Source organism: Pelophylax lessonae, assembly GCF_965119305.1.
Source record: "Pelophylax lessonae genome assembly, chromosome: 3".
Classification (NCBI taxonomy): domain Eukaryota; kingdom Metazoa; phylum Chordata; class Amphibia; order Anura; family Ranidae; genus Pelophylax; species Pelophylax lessonae.
Window position 1 is genome coordinate 606,047,673 of NC_138770.1, and position 16,846 is coordinate 606,064,518.

At 48.2% G+C, this 16,846-nt stretch overlaps 1 protein-coding gene across 2 annotated transcripts in view; it reads left to right on the plus strand.

Annotated features, from left to right (window-relative positions):
• The first annotated feature begins 1,949 nt into the window (after nt 1-1,949).
• ENAH (ENAH actin regulator) overlaps nt 1,950-16,846 on the plus strand; it is a 195,036-nt gene continuing 180,139 nt past the window's right edge. The window contains exon 1 of one of the 2 annotated variants that reach the window (XM_082251233.1): nt 1,950-2,334. In XM_082251233.1, the coding sequence (XP_082107359.1) occupies nt 2,330-2,334 (5 nt within the window). In that variant the 5' untranslated portion in view covers nt 1,950-2,329. The remainder of the gene's footprint in view (nt 2,335-16,846) is intronic. The other variant, XM_082251235.1, reaches the window with a different exon arrangement.

Below are 16,846 nucleotides of genomic sequence, written 5' to 3' on the forward strand. Positions count from 1 at the left end.
GGTCAAAGCAAATCTTTATTGCATCTGAACGCCACAAACCAAAAACACTGTTTAATTCATTTTTAATATTCAAAGCAAACTCCCTCATCCATCCATGCCTCAATGATTTATTTTGTTGAGAAACCACATTGAAAGACAGTCCCTAGCATTTATGGCCATGGCCATCTTGAGTAAGAGCAAATGTTTCATGTAGCCGTTACTTCCTGGAATCCATCTTCCCTTAGCTCAAGCATTCATGCAGGAGGGTGTGGTTAGCTGAGAAAACCCCTCCTCCCCTCCGGAAGACTCCCGGATTACTTAAAAAGTAACCCAGTTGTTGACCCTCCTAAGGACTTCTGGGATGTATGACATCATTTGCCTAGGCAAGAAACCAGGAAGTAACTGAAGAAATGTATAAAAAAAAGTTTAAAAAGTAAATATAATACACTTTTATATCAATTTACTAATTCTACCAGCATGAGGGTTTAAATAATCAATGTTGATGTGGAGAGTGAAGTTCCACTTTAAGTCCACAGCTAGTCCCGACTCCGGATTGGTCCTGGGCAGCCACTTAGCACAGGACCTGGAAGAGAGCAGTGATCACTGTAGTATTCTCCATTTCCGCAGGAGTCAGCCAGGTATGCAATATGTATACTTACACTTTAACCACTTCTGGACCGGAAGGTTTTACCCCCTTAATGACCAGGCCATTTTTTGCGATTCGGCACTGTATTAATTTAACTGCCAACTGCGTGGTTGTGCGACGCTGTACCCAATCAAAATTGACGTCTTTTTTTTTTCCACAAACGGGGTTTTTTTTTGGTGGTAGTTGATCACCTATGCGGTTTTTTGATTATGTGCTATAAACAAAAAAAGAGCGACAATTTTGAAAAAAAAATAAAAAAAAACAGTATTTTTCACTTTCTTATATATAACATTCCCAATAAAATAAAAATAAAAATCAAATTCTTTCATCATTTTTGGCCAATTTGTATTTTGCCACATATTTTTGGTAAAAAAAAACCCCAATAAGCGTATTTTGATTGGTTTTTGCAAAAGTTATCACGTCTACAAACTAGGGGAAAGATTTATGTCATTTTTATTTATTTTTTACTAGTAATGGCGGCGATCTGCGCTTTTTAGCAGGACTGCGACATTGCAGCGGACAGTATGGACCCCTAACTGACATTTTTGACACTTTTGGGGGGGGGGGGGGGGACCAGTGACATTACTACAGTAAGCAGTGCTAAAAATATGCACTGTTACTGTAATAATGACACTGGCAGGGGTGGGGTTAACACCAGGGGAGATCAAAGGGTTAAATGTGTACCCAGGGGGTGATTCTAACTGTGTGGAAGCCAGACTTGGTGGATTGGAAACAGGGCTTCTGTGTTCCGAAATCGCCATGGAGATTCAGCAATCAGCAGGTAACCGCCCCCCCCCCCCCCCCAAAATAAAATGCTAAAAGTGATGGGGGAGGGGGCAGAGAAGTGGAACTCCTCCTTTTGGGTGGTGTTGCGCTTAAAATTCTTTGTTGCTATTAAAGAATAGATCTGAATATATAATACATTTAGTGCAGCTTGAATGATGCAAGCTTTGGGCCCCTAGGCCACATAGAATGACCCTTAATCATTGGGATTTCCCCGGAGATTATTGTCAGTGGTGATTCCTGCTCATGTCAGTATTAGGAGGAGAGCTCCTCCTGGGCAGGGACTGACGTCATGGTTTTCAGCCTCCATACAATACTGCAGAAAGGAACACATGGGCTTTTATCATCCTGATCCTCAATGAATGACTACATCCCCCCAGTACGGCGCTCCATGTGCTGGCAGAGGAGGAGTTCCCCGGGTTCCATCCATGATGACGTCACCCCCTCGGCAGACGAAGGTTTCCCTTTCTCCAGCACAGCTGAGCATGGCACGGTGGGCGCGGCCTGTTGAAACAGGGGGCGTGGTTCGCGGCCGTCGGGAACGCGCGGAATAAATTCCCTCTGCAGCCCGAGCCTTTTCTTGTTCCCTCGGTCCACGCGAGACGTCACACGGTCTCGGGAGCGCGCAGCTCCTGCACTGGGTGTCTGGAGCCGCGCATGCGCGCTGTAGGAGGTTGGTAGCGGGATAGACGGGCGGTGCGTAGCGGCTGCAGCGGCGGCGGAGGGAGAAGAGCTGCACCGGGGCGGACCTGGGAGCTGTATTGTGGTTATTGTCCGGTAAACGGAAGATTGCTGCGGCTCTAACGGAGTGCTGGGGAGTCTCGGTATCGCGCTCGGATGCCACTCCCTGTCTGCGCACCGGGAACCGGGGAGAGGAGCGCCTCCATTCACTAGCAGCAGAGGGAGAGGAGAGCGGACACCATGAGGTGAGGAGAGAGGACAGGCTCTACACTGCCCGGCATTGTCTCTACCACTGCCCATTCATTTCTACTGACAGCTCAGCCCCGCACCGGTACCGGAGAGTTGTGTGTCCCCCGCACCGGTACCGGAGAGTTGTGTGTCCCCCGCACCGGTACCGGAGAGTTGTGTGTCCCCCGCACCGGTACCGGAGAGTTGTGTGTCCCCCCGTACTGGTACCGAGCTCCGATCTCCATCACCGAGCCTCCATTATCTCTACACCGCTCATTGTTCACTTCTCAGCCTGCAACCCTCCGATCATCTGTGTACACATTCCCAGTACTGAGCCCCCAACCTATACCCTGCACCCCAACACTGAGCCCCCAACCTATACCCTGCACCCCCAACCTATACCCTACACCCCAACACTGAGCCACCAACCTATACCCTGCACCCCAACACTGAGCCACCAACCTATACCCTGCACTCCCCCCCAACCTATAACCCGCACCCCAACACTGAGCCACCAACCTATACCCTGCACCCCCAACCTATACCCTACACCCCAACACTGAGCCACCAACCTATACCCTGCACCCCAACACTGAGCCACCAACCTATACCCTGCACCCCCAACCTATACCCTGCACCCCAACACTGAGCCACCAACCTATACCCTGCACCCCAACACTGAGCCACCAACCTATACCCTGCACCCCAACACTGAGCCACCAACCTATACCCTGCACCCCCAACCTATACCCTGCACCCCAACACTGAGCCACCAACCTATACCCTGCACCCCAACACTGAGCCACCAACCTATACCCTGCACCCCAACACTGAGCCACCAACCTATACCCTGCACCCCAACACTGAGCCACCAACCTATACCCTGCACCCCCAACCTATGCCCTGCACACCAACACTGAGCCACCAACCTATACCCTGCACCCCCAACCTATGCCCTGCACACCAACACTGAGCCCCCAACCTATACCCTGCACCCCCAACCTATACCCTGCACCCCAACACTGAGCCACCAACCTATACCCTGCATCCCAACTTATACCCTGCACCCCAACACTGAGCCACCAACCTATACCCTGCACCCCAACTTATACCCTGCACCCCAACACTGAGCCACCAACCTATACCCTGCACCCCCAACCTAAACCCTGCACCCCAACACTGAGCCACCAACCTAAACACTGAGCCACCAACCTAAACCCTGCACCCCAACACTGAGCCACCAACCTATACCCTGCACCCCAACACTGAGCCACCAACTTATACCCTGCACCCCAACTTATACCCTGCACCCCAACACTGAGCCACCAACCTATACCCTACACCCCCAACCTTTACCCTACACCCCAACACTGAGCCACCAACCTATACCCTGCACCCCCAACACTGAGTCACCAACCTATACCCTGCACCCCAACACTGAGCCACCAACTTATACCCTGCACCCCAACACTGAGCCACCAACCTATACCCTGCACCCCCAACACTGAGCCACCAACCTATACCCTGCACCCCCAACCTATATACTTAGCCCCCAACCTACTCTGCACCCCAACACTGAGCCACCAGTCTATACCATGCACCCCAACCTATATCCTGCAACCCAACACTGAACCTCCAACATATACCCTGAAACCCAACACTGAGCCACAAACCTTTACCCTGCACCCCCAACCTACTCTGCACCCCAACACTTAGTCCTGAACCTATACCGTGCACCCCCAACACTGAGCCCCCAGCATATACCCTGCAACCCAACACTGAGCCACAAACCTTTACTCTGCACCTCCAACACTGCCCCCCAGCCTACTGTGCCCCTCCCACACACCCTATGCCCCCAACACTGTGCCCACCCCACACACCCTATGCCCCCAACACTGTGCCCCAAACACTGTGCCCCCACACACACCCTATGCCCCCCAACACTGTGCCCCCCCACACACACCCTATGCCCCCTAACACTGTGCCCCCCACACACCCAATGCCCCCCAACACTGTGCCCCCCACACACCCTACGCCCCCAATACTGAGTCATCCAACTCTGAGCCCCCAACATACCCTACAAGCAACTCTGAGCCCCCAACATACCCTACAAGCAACTCTGAGCCCCCAGCATACCCTACAAGCAACTCTGAGCCCCCAACACCGAGCCCCCAACATACACTACAACCTCAACACCTACCTCATTCCCAGGACAGAGCCACAAACCTACCCTGCACCCCAAAACGGAGCCCCCCAATATACCCTGCACCCCAGCACCTACCCCATTCCCAGTACAGAGCCACCAACATACCCTTCAACCTCAATACCTACCACATTCCAAGCACTGAGCCACAAAAGTCCCCTATACCCCAACACGTACCCCATCCCCAGTACAGAGCCACCAACATACCCTGCAACCTCAACACCTACCACATTCCCAGCCCCCAATATTCAACCTGCAATCCTTCAATCGTCTGTGTACATAGCCAGCACTGAGCCACCAGCATATGCTGCACCCCAATACCTACTCTATTCCCAGTACTGAGCCACTAACCTATACCCTGCACCCCAACACCTACCCCATTATCAGCACTTAGCCACCAACATATCCTGCACCCCAACACCTACCCTATCCCCAGTACTGAGCTCCCAAAATTCACCCTAAAGCCCCCGATCATCAGTGTACATTCTCAGTACTGGACCACCAACATACACTGCCCCCATATTCAACCTAAAACCCATGATTATCAGTGTACTTTCCAAGTACTGAGCCACCAACATACCCTACACCCCAACATCTCCCCCTGCACTGAGCCCCCTGTATTCACCCTAACCCCCCCCCCCCCAAATTATCAGTCCACATCCCCAGTAATGAGCTACCAACATACGCTGCAACCCCCCCAATCATCCATCTATATTCTCAGTACACAGCAACCAACCTATACCTTGCACCCCATTACTTACCCCATCCCAAGCATTGAGCCCCCAATATTGCCCACAACCCACCCCCCCCGATCCTCCATCTATATTCCTTGTACAGAACCACCAACCTACAACCCAACACCTAAAACATCCCAGCACTGAGCCTCCAATATTTACCCTGCAAGTTGCAACCCCCTCCCCGATCATTGGTGACCATATCAAGTGCTGAGCATGCAACCTATACCCTACACCAGGTATCCTAAAACTACGGCCTTCCAGCTGTTGGGGAGCTACACATCCACTCTGACATTCACAGACATGACTCTCGGACATGACTAGGCATGATGAGAATTGTAGTTCCTGAACAGCTGGACGGCCATAAGTTGAAGACCCCTGCCCTACACCCTCCCAATCGTGGTTTTACATCCCTAATCACAGCCTATACCCTGCACTGTCCTGATCATCAGTGTACATTCCCATTTGCAGAACTGAGCCTGGAACTTGTATACCCTGCAACCTCCCTAACACCAGTGTAACTGAGCCTGAACCCCCCTGATCATACTGTACAACCCCATCCACAGCTGTGAGCCTGGAACTACTATACCTCGCAACCCAACACCTGCACTATTCCTGGCACCTATATTCTACAACCCCCTGCTCATCAATGTACAACCCCATTCTTCATACTGAACCTGGAGCTTATACCCTGCAACCCCCCAATCATCTAAGTACAACTCCATACTGAGTCTGGAACGCATACCCTGCAACCCTCTAACCATCAATGTACAACCCAATTTCTATGCCCAACACTCACCCCATTCCCATTACTGAGTCCCCAATATTTATCCTACACCCTCCTGATCATCATCGTACCCCAGCACTCAGCCTGCACCCTCCTGAACATACATGTCATCAGTCTGGAACCCCTACCCCATGCTTAGCACTTAGCTTGGAACCCATACCCTGAGTCTCTGACATTTATCATTGAATCCCCCAATCATCAGTCTGCAACACCTTCCCTTATACCAGCATTTTAGTATCTCTATTGTGCCTATTGCCAGCACCCAGCATTTAGCACCCCTGTTGTTGTCATGAGGCATCCCTCAATCCTATTGTCCCCTTTGTCAGTACTGAGCTTTAAGTACATATATTGCGACCACTGCCAGCACTTATGGTGTACTTATTGATTTTATTGCAAGCATTAAGCTTCCATTTTCCCTATTGATCCTATTCAACTTTCTTTACGCTTGTTACCTCCATTGCCAGCATTGGGCTTTCAGTCCCTCAGTTGCCCCCATTTCAAGCATTTAACTTCCTAGATATTTGTTCTCCTATTTGCCTGGGCTTCCTGTACATCCATTACCCCTGTTGCAAGCACTGAGCTGCCATTAACCCTATATCCCCCATTGCCAGCATTGTTGCCTTTGCCCGTGTTATGTACGTCTGTTGCCAGCAGTCAGTTTCCAGTACTGATGATGCAAGCATTTAGCCTCTAGTACCCTACCTTGCCCAGCACTGAGGCTTCATTTTAATTACTGCACCCTCTTTCTGACCCAAAGCCTTTTTTTTTGTTTTGTTTTTTAATCCTAAATAAACCTGTTAACATTGACCCTGCTTGCCCACCATTCTGTCTTCAGAACCTCTATTTCACCTCCTGGCAGTCATATAATTTACCTCCCTTCTATCAATCAACCTTCAGTATTTTCTTTTCCAAATTACAACCAGCACTTCTGCACCCTAGCTCAGCACTGGTACTATATTACTTTTGCTGTACCTTCCCTACAAATAGTCTTCTGTACTTCTTTTGCACCACAGCCCTGCATCTTCCTGTATTCGTCTTGTCCAGCAGTTCGCCTCCAGAATTTCTTCTGTGCCCTTGTCCAATACTGAACCCCCAGTGCCCCTTCTGTTCCCCTTCCCAGCGCTTGGCCTCAAGCACTCCTACTGTACCTCTTCCTAGCCCTGAGCCTCCAGTATCCTTGCTGGTACCTCTGCCCAGCTCTAAGCCTCCAGATCCTATAGTGTTTTCCATGCCAGTGCTGAGCTTCCAGAGACCCAAATTTACCCCTGCCCAGTACTCCACTTTCAGCTACCCTAATGTACCCATGTCTAGTGCTGACCCTCTAACACCCCTGCCTATCACTGTTCATAATGCACCCGTGCTGTACCGTTCCTAGTGCTGGGCTTCGGAACCTGTGCTCAGCACCAAGCCTTGAGTACTTCTATTGAACTCCTTCCCTACAATGGGCATTCATCCTTACTGAACCCCTTCTCTACATTGAGACTCCATGTTCCCTGATTTGCTCCTGTCCCAAATGGAGATTTCTCCTTCCCTCCTATATATCCTTGCCATACATAGCTCCTCCAGTGCCCCTACCATACGCCTGTCCAGCACTGATCCTCCAGCATTTATCCTCCACCTACTGGTTGTCTCCTGGTATTTCTCCATTACCAGTGCTCATGGATCTCCTGTGTATTTATCTCTGTTCTCAATATTTGCTTTCAGTATTCTGGTCTCACTCCTTTAACCATTACTTCAGGGTTTTTACAAGCTTTGTGTTCCTAATATCTCTGCTTTTCAGCAGGCTAATTCCTGGTCTCCATTATGTGCTTGCACTTTCTGCCTGGTGCCCTTGGATATTAAATTGTCGGCCACTTTATGGTTATTATGTAAAACAAATAATGTTCTATGATTACTGTATTCCCGTTACCTGTTCTATACAGTCTTCTCCAAGCATACCTGTCACACTGCCCACCAGTAGGCAGTCGACCTCCAGAACCTAAATCAGTGATGGCGAACCTTGGCACCCCAGATATTTTGGAACTACTTTTCCTATGATGCTAATGCACTCTCCAGTGTAGTGGAGCATCATGCGAAATGTAGTTCCAAAACATCTGGGGTGCCAAGGTTCGCTATCACTGACCTAAATGCTTCTTTGCTCAGGGCTGAGTCCCCCAGTATACTTTTTGATCTCCCTGACCATCAGGCCTTTCTCCCCTCCAGCCCCATGCTAAGCCCTCGCTTTCCTACCTACCCAGCTCTTTCCTAGTGCCTGGCCTGCAGTTGGGTTGTGCTCAATGCTTGGCCTAGTATTTGTCCTGTATACCAAGTCTGCTGCATTCTTCTCTTCTTAGTTTTTACCCATTTCTATATATAAATTCCTACTCAATTTTCCCACATTTCTCAGCCTGCCCTGTAGTGTTTTGGGTCCCCATTGTGCCTTCTCCAGTATGTTGCATGCAGATGATTCCAGCGCACCGATGGACTTTAGCTGTATCTTGGCTCACTGTAAATGTATGCTGAAAAGTCCACAGTAATTGTAGTGTGCAAATGTCTTCCATGTAAAAGTTTTCCCCAACTCTACTCCTTTTATACTCCTCCTAGCAGGTGCTGACTTCATGAACAGTCTTTGTACAGCGTCTAGCTCCTAATGTACACACAAAATATGCAAACACTGGTCCTGTTCCACTTCCTGCTGGTGATCAGGTCGGCCAAAAAAAGGAAAAGGCCATCCAATTGTGCACTTTAACAAGGTGCTTTTTGTCCTGATCTTCAAGATTACACATGGTGTTGAAACACCAAATGCAATTCCTATGCTGCCTTATTGTCTTTAACAATGGAGATGTATATTGTCACTTGGCTCTATTCTAAAGAAGGCAGGTACCTGGGGCATAAAAGTTTTTTGTTGTTCTTCCCCCCCCCCCCCCCCTCTCTGAATGTTTGCATTTAGATGAAGCAGATTGGTTATATGGATGCATTTTATATAAAGAGAGGGCTAGGTGCTGAAACCGTGTACAAATACAATATACTTTCAGCCTGAAGGGGAGTCGGCCAGCTTGATGTGTAGCTGAGAAGTGAGTGGGCTCCACATATGTTGGTGTTTTCTAAATGCAGGGTAATAATTGACTCACGCAGTGTGTGGAATTTGCTCTGAATGGGTGAAGCAGCTGTGCTGCTCTCAGTCTATCTCCAGCTAGGAGACAGCTCATGTGTAGCTCTGCCTGCTAAGGCCTTGTAGTATGGACCTTTCTTGTAGGGGACCGTAAAGCCCCTGAACCGCTATTTTCGATAAGGAGATAGGAAAACCCAGAAAAACTGGCAAATGTTCTTTACCAATGCTCATACACAAGGATCAGAGATGCATTTAAAGTGGATCTTTACTGCATATGAGCACCACAAACCAAAACTGATATTTAATTCCTTTTTATTATTCAAAACAAACTCCCCCCCATCCATGTCTCCCATTCTTTATTTATTTATTTTGAGAAATCACTTTGAAAAAACATCCTCTAGCATTTCTGGTCGTGACCATCTTGAGTAAAGGAAAATAATTCATGCAGCATTTACTTCCTGGAATCCATCTGCCCTTAGTTTAAGCATGTATGCAGGAGAGTGCTTAGCTGAGAAAACCCCCTCCTGAAGACTCGTGGGATGTATGACATTTACCAAGAAGTAACTAACGAAATGTTTAAAACGAGTAAATATATTTCCTATCAGTTTACTAATGCTAGCATCAGATTAAAAATGTTGAGTGGGAGTGTGAAGTTCAACTTTAAGGGCCATTGGTGGTTCTTTTCCATTATTTGCTCTTTCAGTAATCTTAGTTTTTTAAGGTTTTTGTATGCGAAACAGGCTTTTCATTTTGGATAGAGTAGGAAAGGGAGAACCCCTATTGAGATTTTATTTGCTGCCTGTGTTCTGCTGGGGAGATTTTATTTCCTGTCCTAGAGGCGGAAAAGGAAGCAAGAGGAAATTTCCTAAAAGAAATGAAAATTTTGGTTTTACACTGGAACATTTTGTCTTGATTGGATGATTAGGTTCAGCTCTGGTGACAATTATCAAATGTTAGATCTCCCCTCGCTTTCTGTCTGACAGCGGTCACCAGAACAAATACAAAACTTGACAGTGAGTCTAAGGGTCCTTTCACGCGAACGATCCGTTCAGATCCGCTTGTCAGTTTTTTTAGGCGGATCTGATCGGATCCTCCATGCATCCCTATGGAGCAGCAGATGTCAACGGAGACATGTCCGCTTTCACCCGCTGCCATCCGCATCCGATCCTGTCCATGAAATCCGGACGGATGGAAACCCTATTTTCCATCCGTCCAGGGGATCGAATGAGAGCAGACAGGGGGTCCGCTCTCATCCAATTCCCCCATAGAGAGCAGCGGGGCTCTGACACCTCCCGCTCAACACACAGAGCGCAGAGGGAACTGTCACCTGCCTGCTCAGCGGGGATCGGTGTATGGATTGGTGCAAGGAGTCCGCCGACGGAGGCCATGTGGACCGTGTGAAAGGAGCCCTACCCTTCTTTATATCCAAAACTAGAAAAGAAGTTTTGCCTCTACAATACACCATGAGCTGGCAATTCAGGTGGAAATCAAATCTTTTGATCTCACATTTGTGTTTTTTTTTTTTCTTCATTGAAAGTTTCTTGTGCGTAATCCAGTATTTTTAGTATATTTTAGTCTATAAAGTGGAACTCCATGTTACACCTCGCTAGCCTTAAAGTGGTTGTAAAGGCAGAATGTTTTTCTACCTCCCGCTGCTGTCAATCAGAGGGGCCGAGTCCTGGTCTGTATCTTTTGAACACACAGAGCAGGGCTCACGTAGGAGTGCCCCTATAGCAAAAAACTTGCTATGGGGGCACTGGGAGGGGAAGGTGGAGCCAGAAGCAGGTAAGTATAAAAGGTTATTAAAAAAAAAAAAAAAAAAATTGAAGCTTTACAATTTAAAAATGCCAACCATCCTAAGACCTATGCTAACTAACGTGTGTAAAAGATCTGTATACTTATCTGTTTTCAGGCTGCTATGGTCTGGCCAAGTGATCTGGTTCCCCTGTAGCAGTCAGTGCGACTGCAGGGACAACCGTTGGCTCATTGAAGCCTATGAATGATGTCCCTGCACCCAGGCATTACCAGCTGCAGTCTGAACGCTCTCTCTTCTCCCCTGCAGCCGGTGCTGGCTGACTTGGGGGATGAGTTGACTGGACCAGAGTGCCCTGAAAATAGGTAGGTATACAGATGTTTCTTACACAGGTTAGTCGATTAGGTGTTAGGGGGGATCTTTTTAAGGGAAGTTAGGTTTTACCTGAAATTCTACTATGTTTGACAGTTGAATTTCAGAATCATAGGTTGCCGTGATTGTAATCAAAATCTAGTTGAAACTGCTGAAAATAATGTGCTAGTACTATGGCCAGCATTGGGCTATATTTTGTACGTGATTTTGTCAGTGCTAATAAGAGCGATTGAAAAATGATCTATCTGTAATAAAAGAAGAAAGAAAAATCCAAGCTAAAAAATTAGTTGACTGGTATTTTTCCAGTGTAGTCAGTGAATATTCCTATACCAAGAATTTTATTTTATGTCCATTGAATGTTCACAAAATATCCATCAAATCTACCCAGAATTGTTCACCTGTGGCCAGCCATACACATTTCAAACAGGCTTACATAAGGTGCTGACAGAAGAATCACACTGTGCAACTCTGTGTCTTTTTAGATGTCTGCTTAAAGTAAGAGTCGGTTCACACTAATCCGACTCAGTCGCCCCAACTAATGACGTCGCCCGTGCAGCGCGACTTCAGCGCGCTTGCAGCGAATTCTCATAATAGAAGTCAATGCAAGTCGCTCCGACTTTGCAGAAAAATAGTGCAGGAACCTTTTTCTAAGTCGGAGCGACTTGAATCGCTCTGGTTAGAACGGTTCCATTGCACAGCATTGGAAGCTACTTGCCAGGCGACCAAGTCGGATTAGTGTGAACCGGCAGTTATACTAAAGCTTTGTGTTTTGTTTTTTTCTAACATAAATGTTTTACTTACCTGCTCCGTGTACCCCCCCCCCCCCCCCCGAGCATTGCCCCCAGAGGAAGCATGCTCGCTTCCGAGCTGCTGCTCTGAGTTCATAAGACACCTAGAACCGTGGCTCAAACCCCCCTCCCAACACTCTCTCCTCATTGGCTCACTGGCTGTGAGCCAATTTGATTTATGAAAATCCTTGTTGCCTGGTAGTTTTGGGTTTGCAGGGACAAGCAAGCAGCAAGCTAAAGTCAGAGAAAAGCTAACTCTATAGCTGTTCTGGGGAAGTGGCAAACTATTGTATGGCTGCCAGGCAACTAGAATTTTCAAAAGAAGTCAGCAATGATGACCCACATATCTTTTAATGGCAGTGGAACTCCAGGCAGATATAAAAATCACAAATGAGTGGAGTTTTGTATTCATTAAAAAATGAAATTTTAAATGCGGCTAATGTTAAGTACCTGTGTTTGGACCTGGTGTTCCCTGTAAAACGTAGGCAGGTGTCAGGTGCTAACGAGCAGAGGGGTGAAACGCTGCGACTCTATTGTCCAATCACAGGTTGGGGGCAGGGACCTGACCTAGCGTTATTTTTTAACTACGGCTGGGAAAATTCAGGTCAAAGGCCTGCCTGTACTATTGGGCAGATGTAAAAATCATTTGGCAAGTTAAACAGCCAGCCTCCCTGTCTGTATGTCATTTGTGTCTTTAGCATTGTTTTTTATTGGCGTTAAGCGCTGATGTGGTTGTAAAGGCAGAAGGCTTTTTTTTTTTTTTTTTTTTTAATCCGAATACATTTTTTGCATTAAGATAAATGGTCTTCTGTGTGCAGCAGCCCCCTCAGCCCCTCTAATGCATACCTAAGGTTCAACTCGATGTTGCCGGCGTGTCTCGGCTGCCCAGGAATCTCCTTCTCAGTGGCTGAGGCAGCAGCGCTGCGCCAATGGCTCCCGCTGCTGTCAAAGTCAGTCAGCAAATGGGGAGAGAGGGGGCAGGGCCGGGCCGCAGTTCAAGTCTGAATTGACACGGGGAGCTGCAGCTGGGCTCAGGTGCGCCCATAGCAAGCTTTCCACACAATTTCAATGCTTCACATCAATGCAGTTTGCACGGCTGATTTCATTGCAGCTTGCAACTTAATTTAACAAGTCTATGAAATTTGCAATTAAAATGTTAAAAAGTAGTGCAGGAACCTTTTTATAATCACTGCAACGTGAACAGTTCCATTGCTTGAAGTGGGGTGCAACTTGTCATGCGATTTGAAACTGTCAAGTCACACCTGTGTAAAAGGGGGCTAAAGTGGAACTAGGGCCTTCCATTAAAAAATATTGAAATAAAATGCACAGCAGCACTTCAAAAGGCTTCTGTGCTTATTGCTTTCTCTTGGTCCTTGCTGCAAGGTCTTAAAAATTCCTATCGAACCTACCAGTGAAATCCACCCGATCGAGCTTCCTGTGGTGGTGTGTCTATAATGCTACACTGCTCCTGAATGCCTGCAGGCTGCATTGGGCTGCAAAGATGTTGCTTTGTGTGTGGCTGTGGGCATTGTCCCTACTGATTCACAAGTCTCTCTAGATTGCCAATCATTACCTGCCCACACCTTGTGCTGTCCACAGCTTTCTGGATAGACAGCACTGGCTCTGTTGATGAAACCTCCCACTGTGAGCTGCAGTGTCTGGGAGGGGGAGCGTGTGACATCCAAATGAAGGAGGATGTGACTTGGTCATGGAAGTTTTCTTTTTCCTTTTTACTACTATAAAATGCTTGTGCATCGCATAGTAGCTTGATTGTTTAGTTTCTCATACAGGATAGTTGTACTTAAAGTAGATCTATATGCAAAACTTTTTTTTTTTTTTTAATTTTGGATAAAGCAAGGGAGGGTCCCATTGCGGAGATTTCACTTCCTTTCCCATAGCCAAACAAGAAGTGAGAGGAAAATCCTGCAAATTGGGGGTATTTTTTGGGGACCCCCAGATCACCAGAATTTGTGTCCCCATTGGAAGATTTCCCCTCTATTACTTTTCTGGGGACAACCCAAAATTTGGGATTCTCTTTTACTTTCACTTTCAATGATCATGGTAAACAGGGCAAATAGACAGGGTGAATCTCCTAAACGGGGGCACAGTCAGCAATATAAACTGACCGGGGTTCTAATCCCTCTCCACTCTATCCAAAACTAAGTAAAAAGTTATGCCTTTTAGTTATACTTCAAATACAATCTGATGAACACCCACAATGTGTGAGTGCATTTCTTGCACCTGGATACATTGTTGTGATATCTGCTGTAGCAAAAGTTATTTCATCTTTATAGTTTATATTTGGCTTTGAGCACTGTGGAATCCATCACAAGTCTAGAAAATATTAAAACTGATCTCTAGCTTTACTTTAAATAGTTTGGGCCAAGCTGGCCCAAACAAACTATTTCCGACACTAACATGCGCCCGCTGGGTGTGCTGTATAGACTGTGTGGACTACAGCACTGAGTTTCAGATATGAGATGAGACTTTCCAGTCTCACACCCGGGACTAAATGGCATTGGGCTGTCATTGAATACAAAGGATCCTCTGTTTGACCCTCCTCTACAACTCTGCCATCTCCTACTCAGCCAATCAGAAAAACAGTGGGCACAAATTTGTGTAGGGAAAAGTTCCTTTGGGCCAAGTTGGCTCAAAATAACTATAAGGCTGGGTTCACATATATGCGAATTGGGGGCAGGTTTCCCGGCCTCCAATTCACATGACAGGTGGGTGTGACTGGGGGCCCTAGTCCGGATTGCAGAAGGATCTTGTGCATCTTTGGATCCAGTTCTGGTGCGAATTTAGGCAAAAATTCAGACCCGAATTGGTGAAAAGACGCTCCAGACCCCAGGTATGAACCTGCGGCCGCATATATGTGAACCAGGCTTAAGGGAAAGTAAAGCTAAAGATCAGCTTTAAAGTAGAACTATAGGCAAAACTTTTTTTTTTTTTCATTCATTGACGGACACAGCTCCTGATATTCTTAACGATTAGGGTTCACTACCCCTACAGGAGTAAGACACTAGGGAGAAGTCTGGCAACGCCTATGGGCAATCCCAGGGGGTATCCTCTCTGTTATAGGTACTCAGTTTTTTTTTTCTGCCTAGTCAGGCAGGAGTAGGGTAACCTAGTTCCTCGCTGGGATCTTTGGTCCTGGCAAAATTTTTTCTTTTAGATAGTTTTTTTTTTTTTCTCCTGGTTTTTCCTGTGAGATCTATAATCAATTGCTGGACTGGGCGACGGGCTGGATGATCTAGATCCAGCTGTCACCCTAGCCTGCCCAGCGAGTGCTCCGCGCTAGGTCGGCCCGCAACGTAGCCCCATCGAACTGAGGGCTGGCCTGCGAGTTAAACGCCTCCGAGGCTGCATACTACTGGGGTCTTGTCCCGAGTCGCAGCTTTCCTCCTGGCCGACAGCACCCCCCATTTTGATGGCGCGGGGTTTTGTCTGGAGCGGTGCACACTTGGTTCTTGCTATGGTGAATAGCGGTCCCGCTCCTCTCCCCCTGGGGGTTTTGAGGTGTACACGGGCCCCTCCAGGGGATGGTTGCTGCCCCCGGGCTTCCCTCCTTTCCGTTAGGCATCCCCCTCACATGTCCCCCCCATCCTACCCCCCCCCCCCTCCACTATTGCTGGGGCTGTATGGGTGGTCTGGTACACCACCCGAGGTGGGGACAGGGAGCTATGTTGGCAAAGGGGGCTGTGGGGATGCGCCGCCGGCGACCAAACGATCCGCTGTGCAGGGGGGTTGTAGTCCTGCCTGTGCCTGTCCTGAGGCCTAAGGATCCCTCCTGGGTCCCTCGTAGGGCCACGTGGGACCGCCATTTTCTTGTAGCCTTTGTGCTGAAATGCACAGTGGCCATGTTTGTGTAATTTGTGTTGCCATAGAAAACAGCGGCTGCCATGACAGTGGAGCCCTCATCCTCTGGTGTTGACTCCTGGATCCTTTCCTTTCTGGATCTCCGTACACGCAGAGCAGATTCTCCTGGTGGCTGCGGGGTGGTGAGTCTGGTGGGGTCCTCTCCCCCTCTGCTGAGGATTGATTTGGGTTCTGTGACTGGCAACCTGGTGTGCCGCCAGAGTGGTGGAGTTGTCCCTTAAAAGTGTTACACTTTTTCGTGGGGTCCCTTGGTGACTCATGAGTCTTTTAGAGCACATCTCCCCACCTGATCCCCCCCCCCCCTCTCTGAGGCCGTGGGGCCCCTCCGGTCCCATCCATCCATCGACGCACTGACTGCAGTCCTTGAGTCTGTTTTGCGTGACGGGCTGGCCAAAAAAAAAAAAAGCGCCCCCGCTTCCCCCTGCCTCATCTGTCCCCTCAGATCCTGAATCTGATTTGGCCGCCCCAGACGTGGGTCTCGCTGCATTGGTCTGCCACCACGTGCCCTGAATCCTCTGATAGGGAGAATTCCTCCACTTCTGCAACTGTGCAGGAAAAGGTGCTGGGGGACGCACTGATTGTATCTGTGCGCCAGACCTTAAAGATGGAGGCTGCGGCGGAGGCGCAGGTTCCATTTGGCACTCACAAGCCATCCAGAGCGACAGAGGTGTTACCTTTCTCCTCCTATTTTGACAGACTTGTCAATACAGAGTGGGGACGACCAAAGTATCCCCTTGGATAATACCCCTATAAAGAGTCCCTTCTTAAGAAGTGGACTGTTCCACCGGTGGTGGACCCTCCGGTTTCCTAAACAAGGCAACCATGATTCCGGTTGAAGAGTCTCCTGCTTTTAAGGACCTGGCTGACAGGAAGGTGGAGGCTGTGGCCTGCAATATGTGCACTGAGGCCAATATTGACCTGG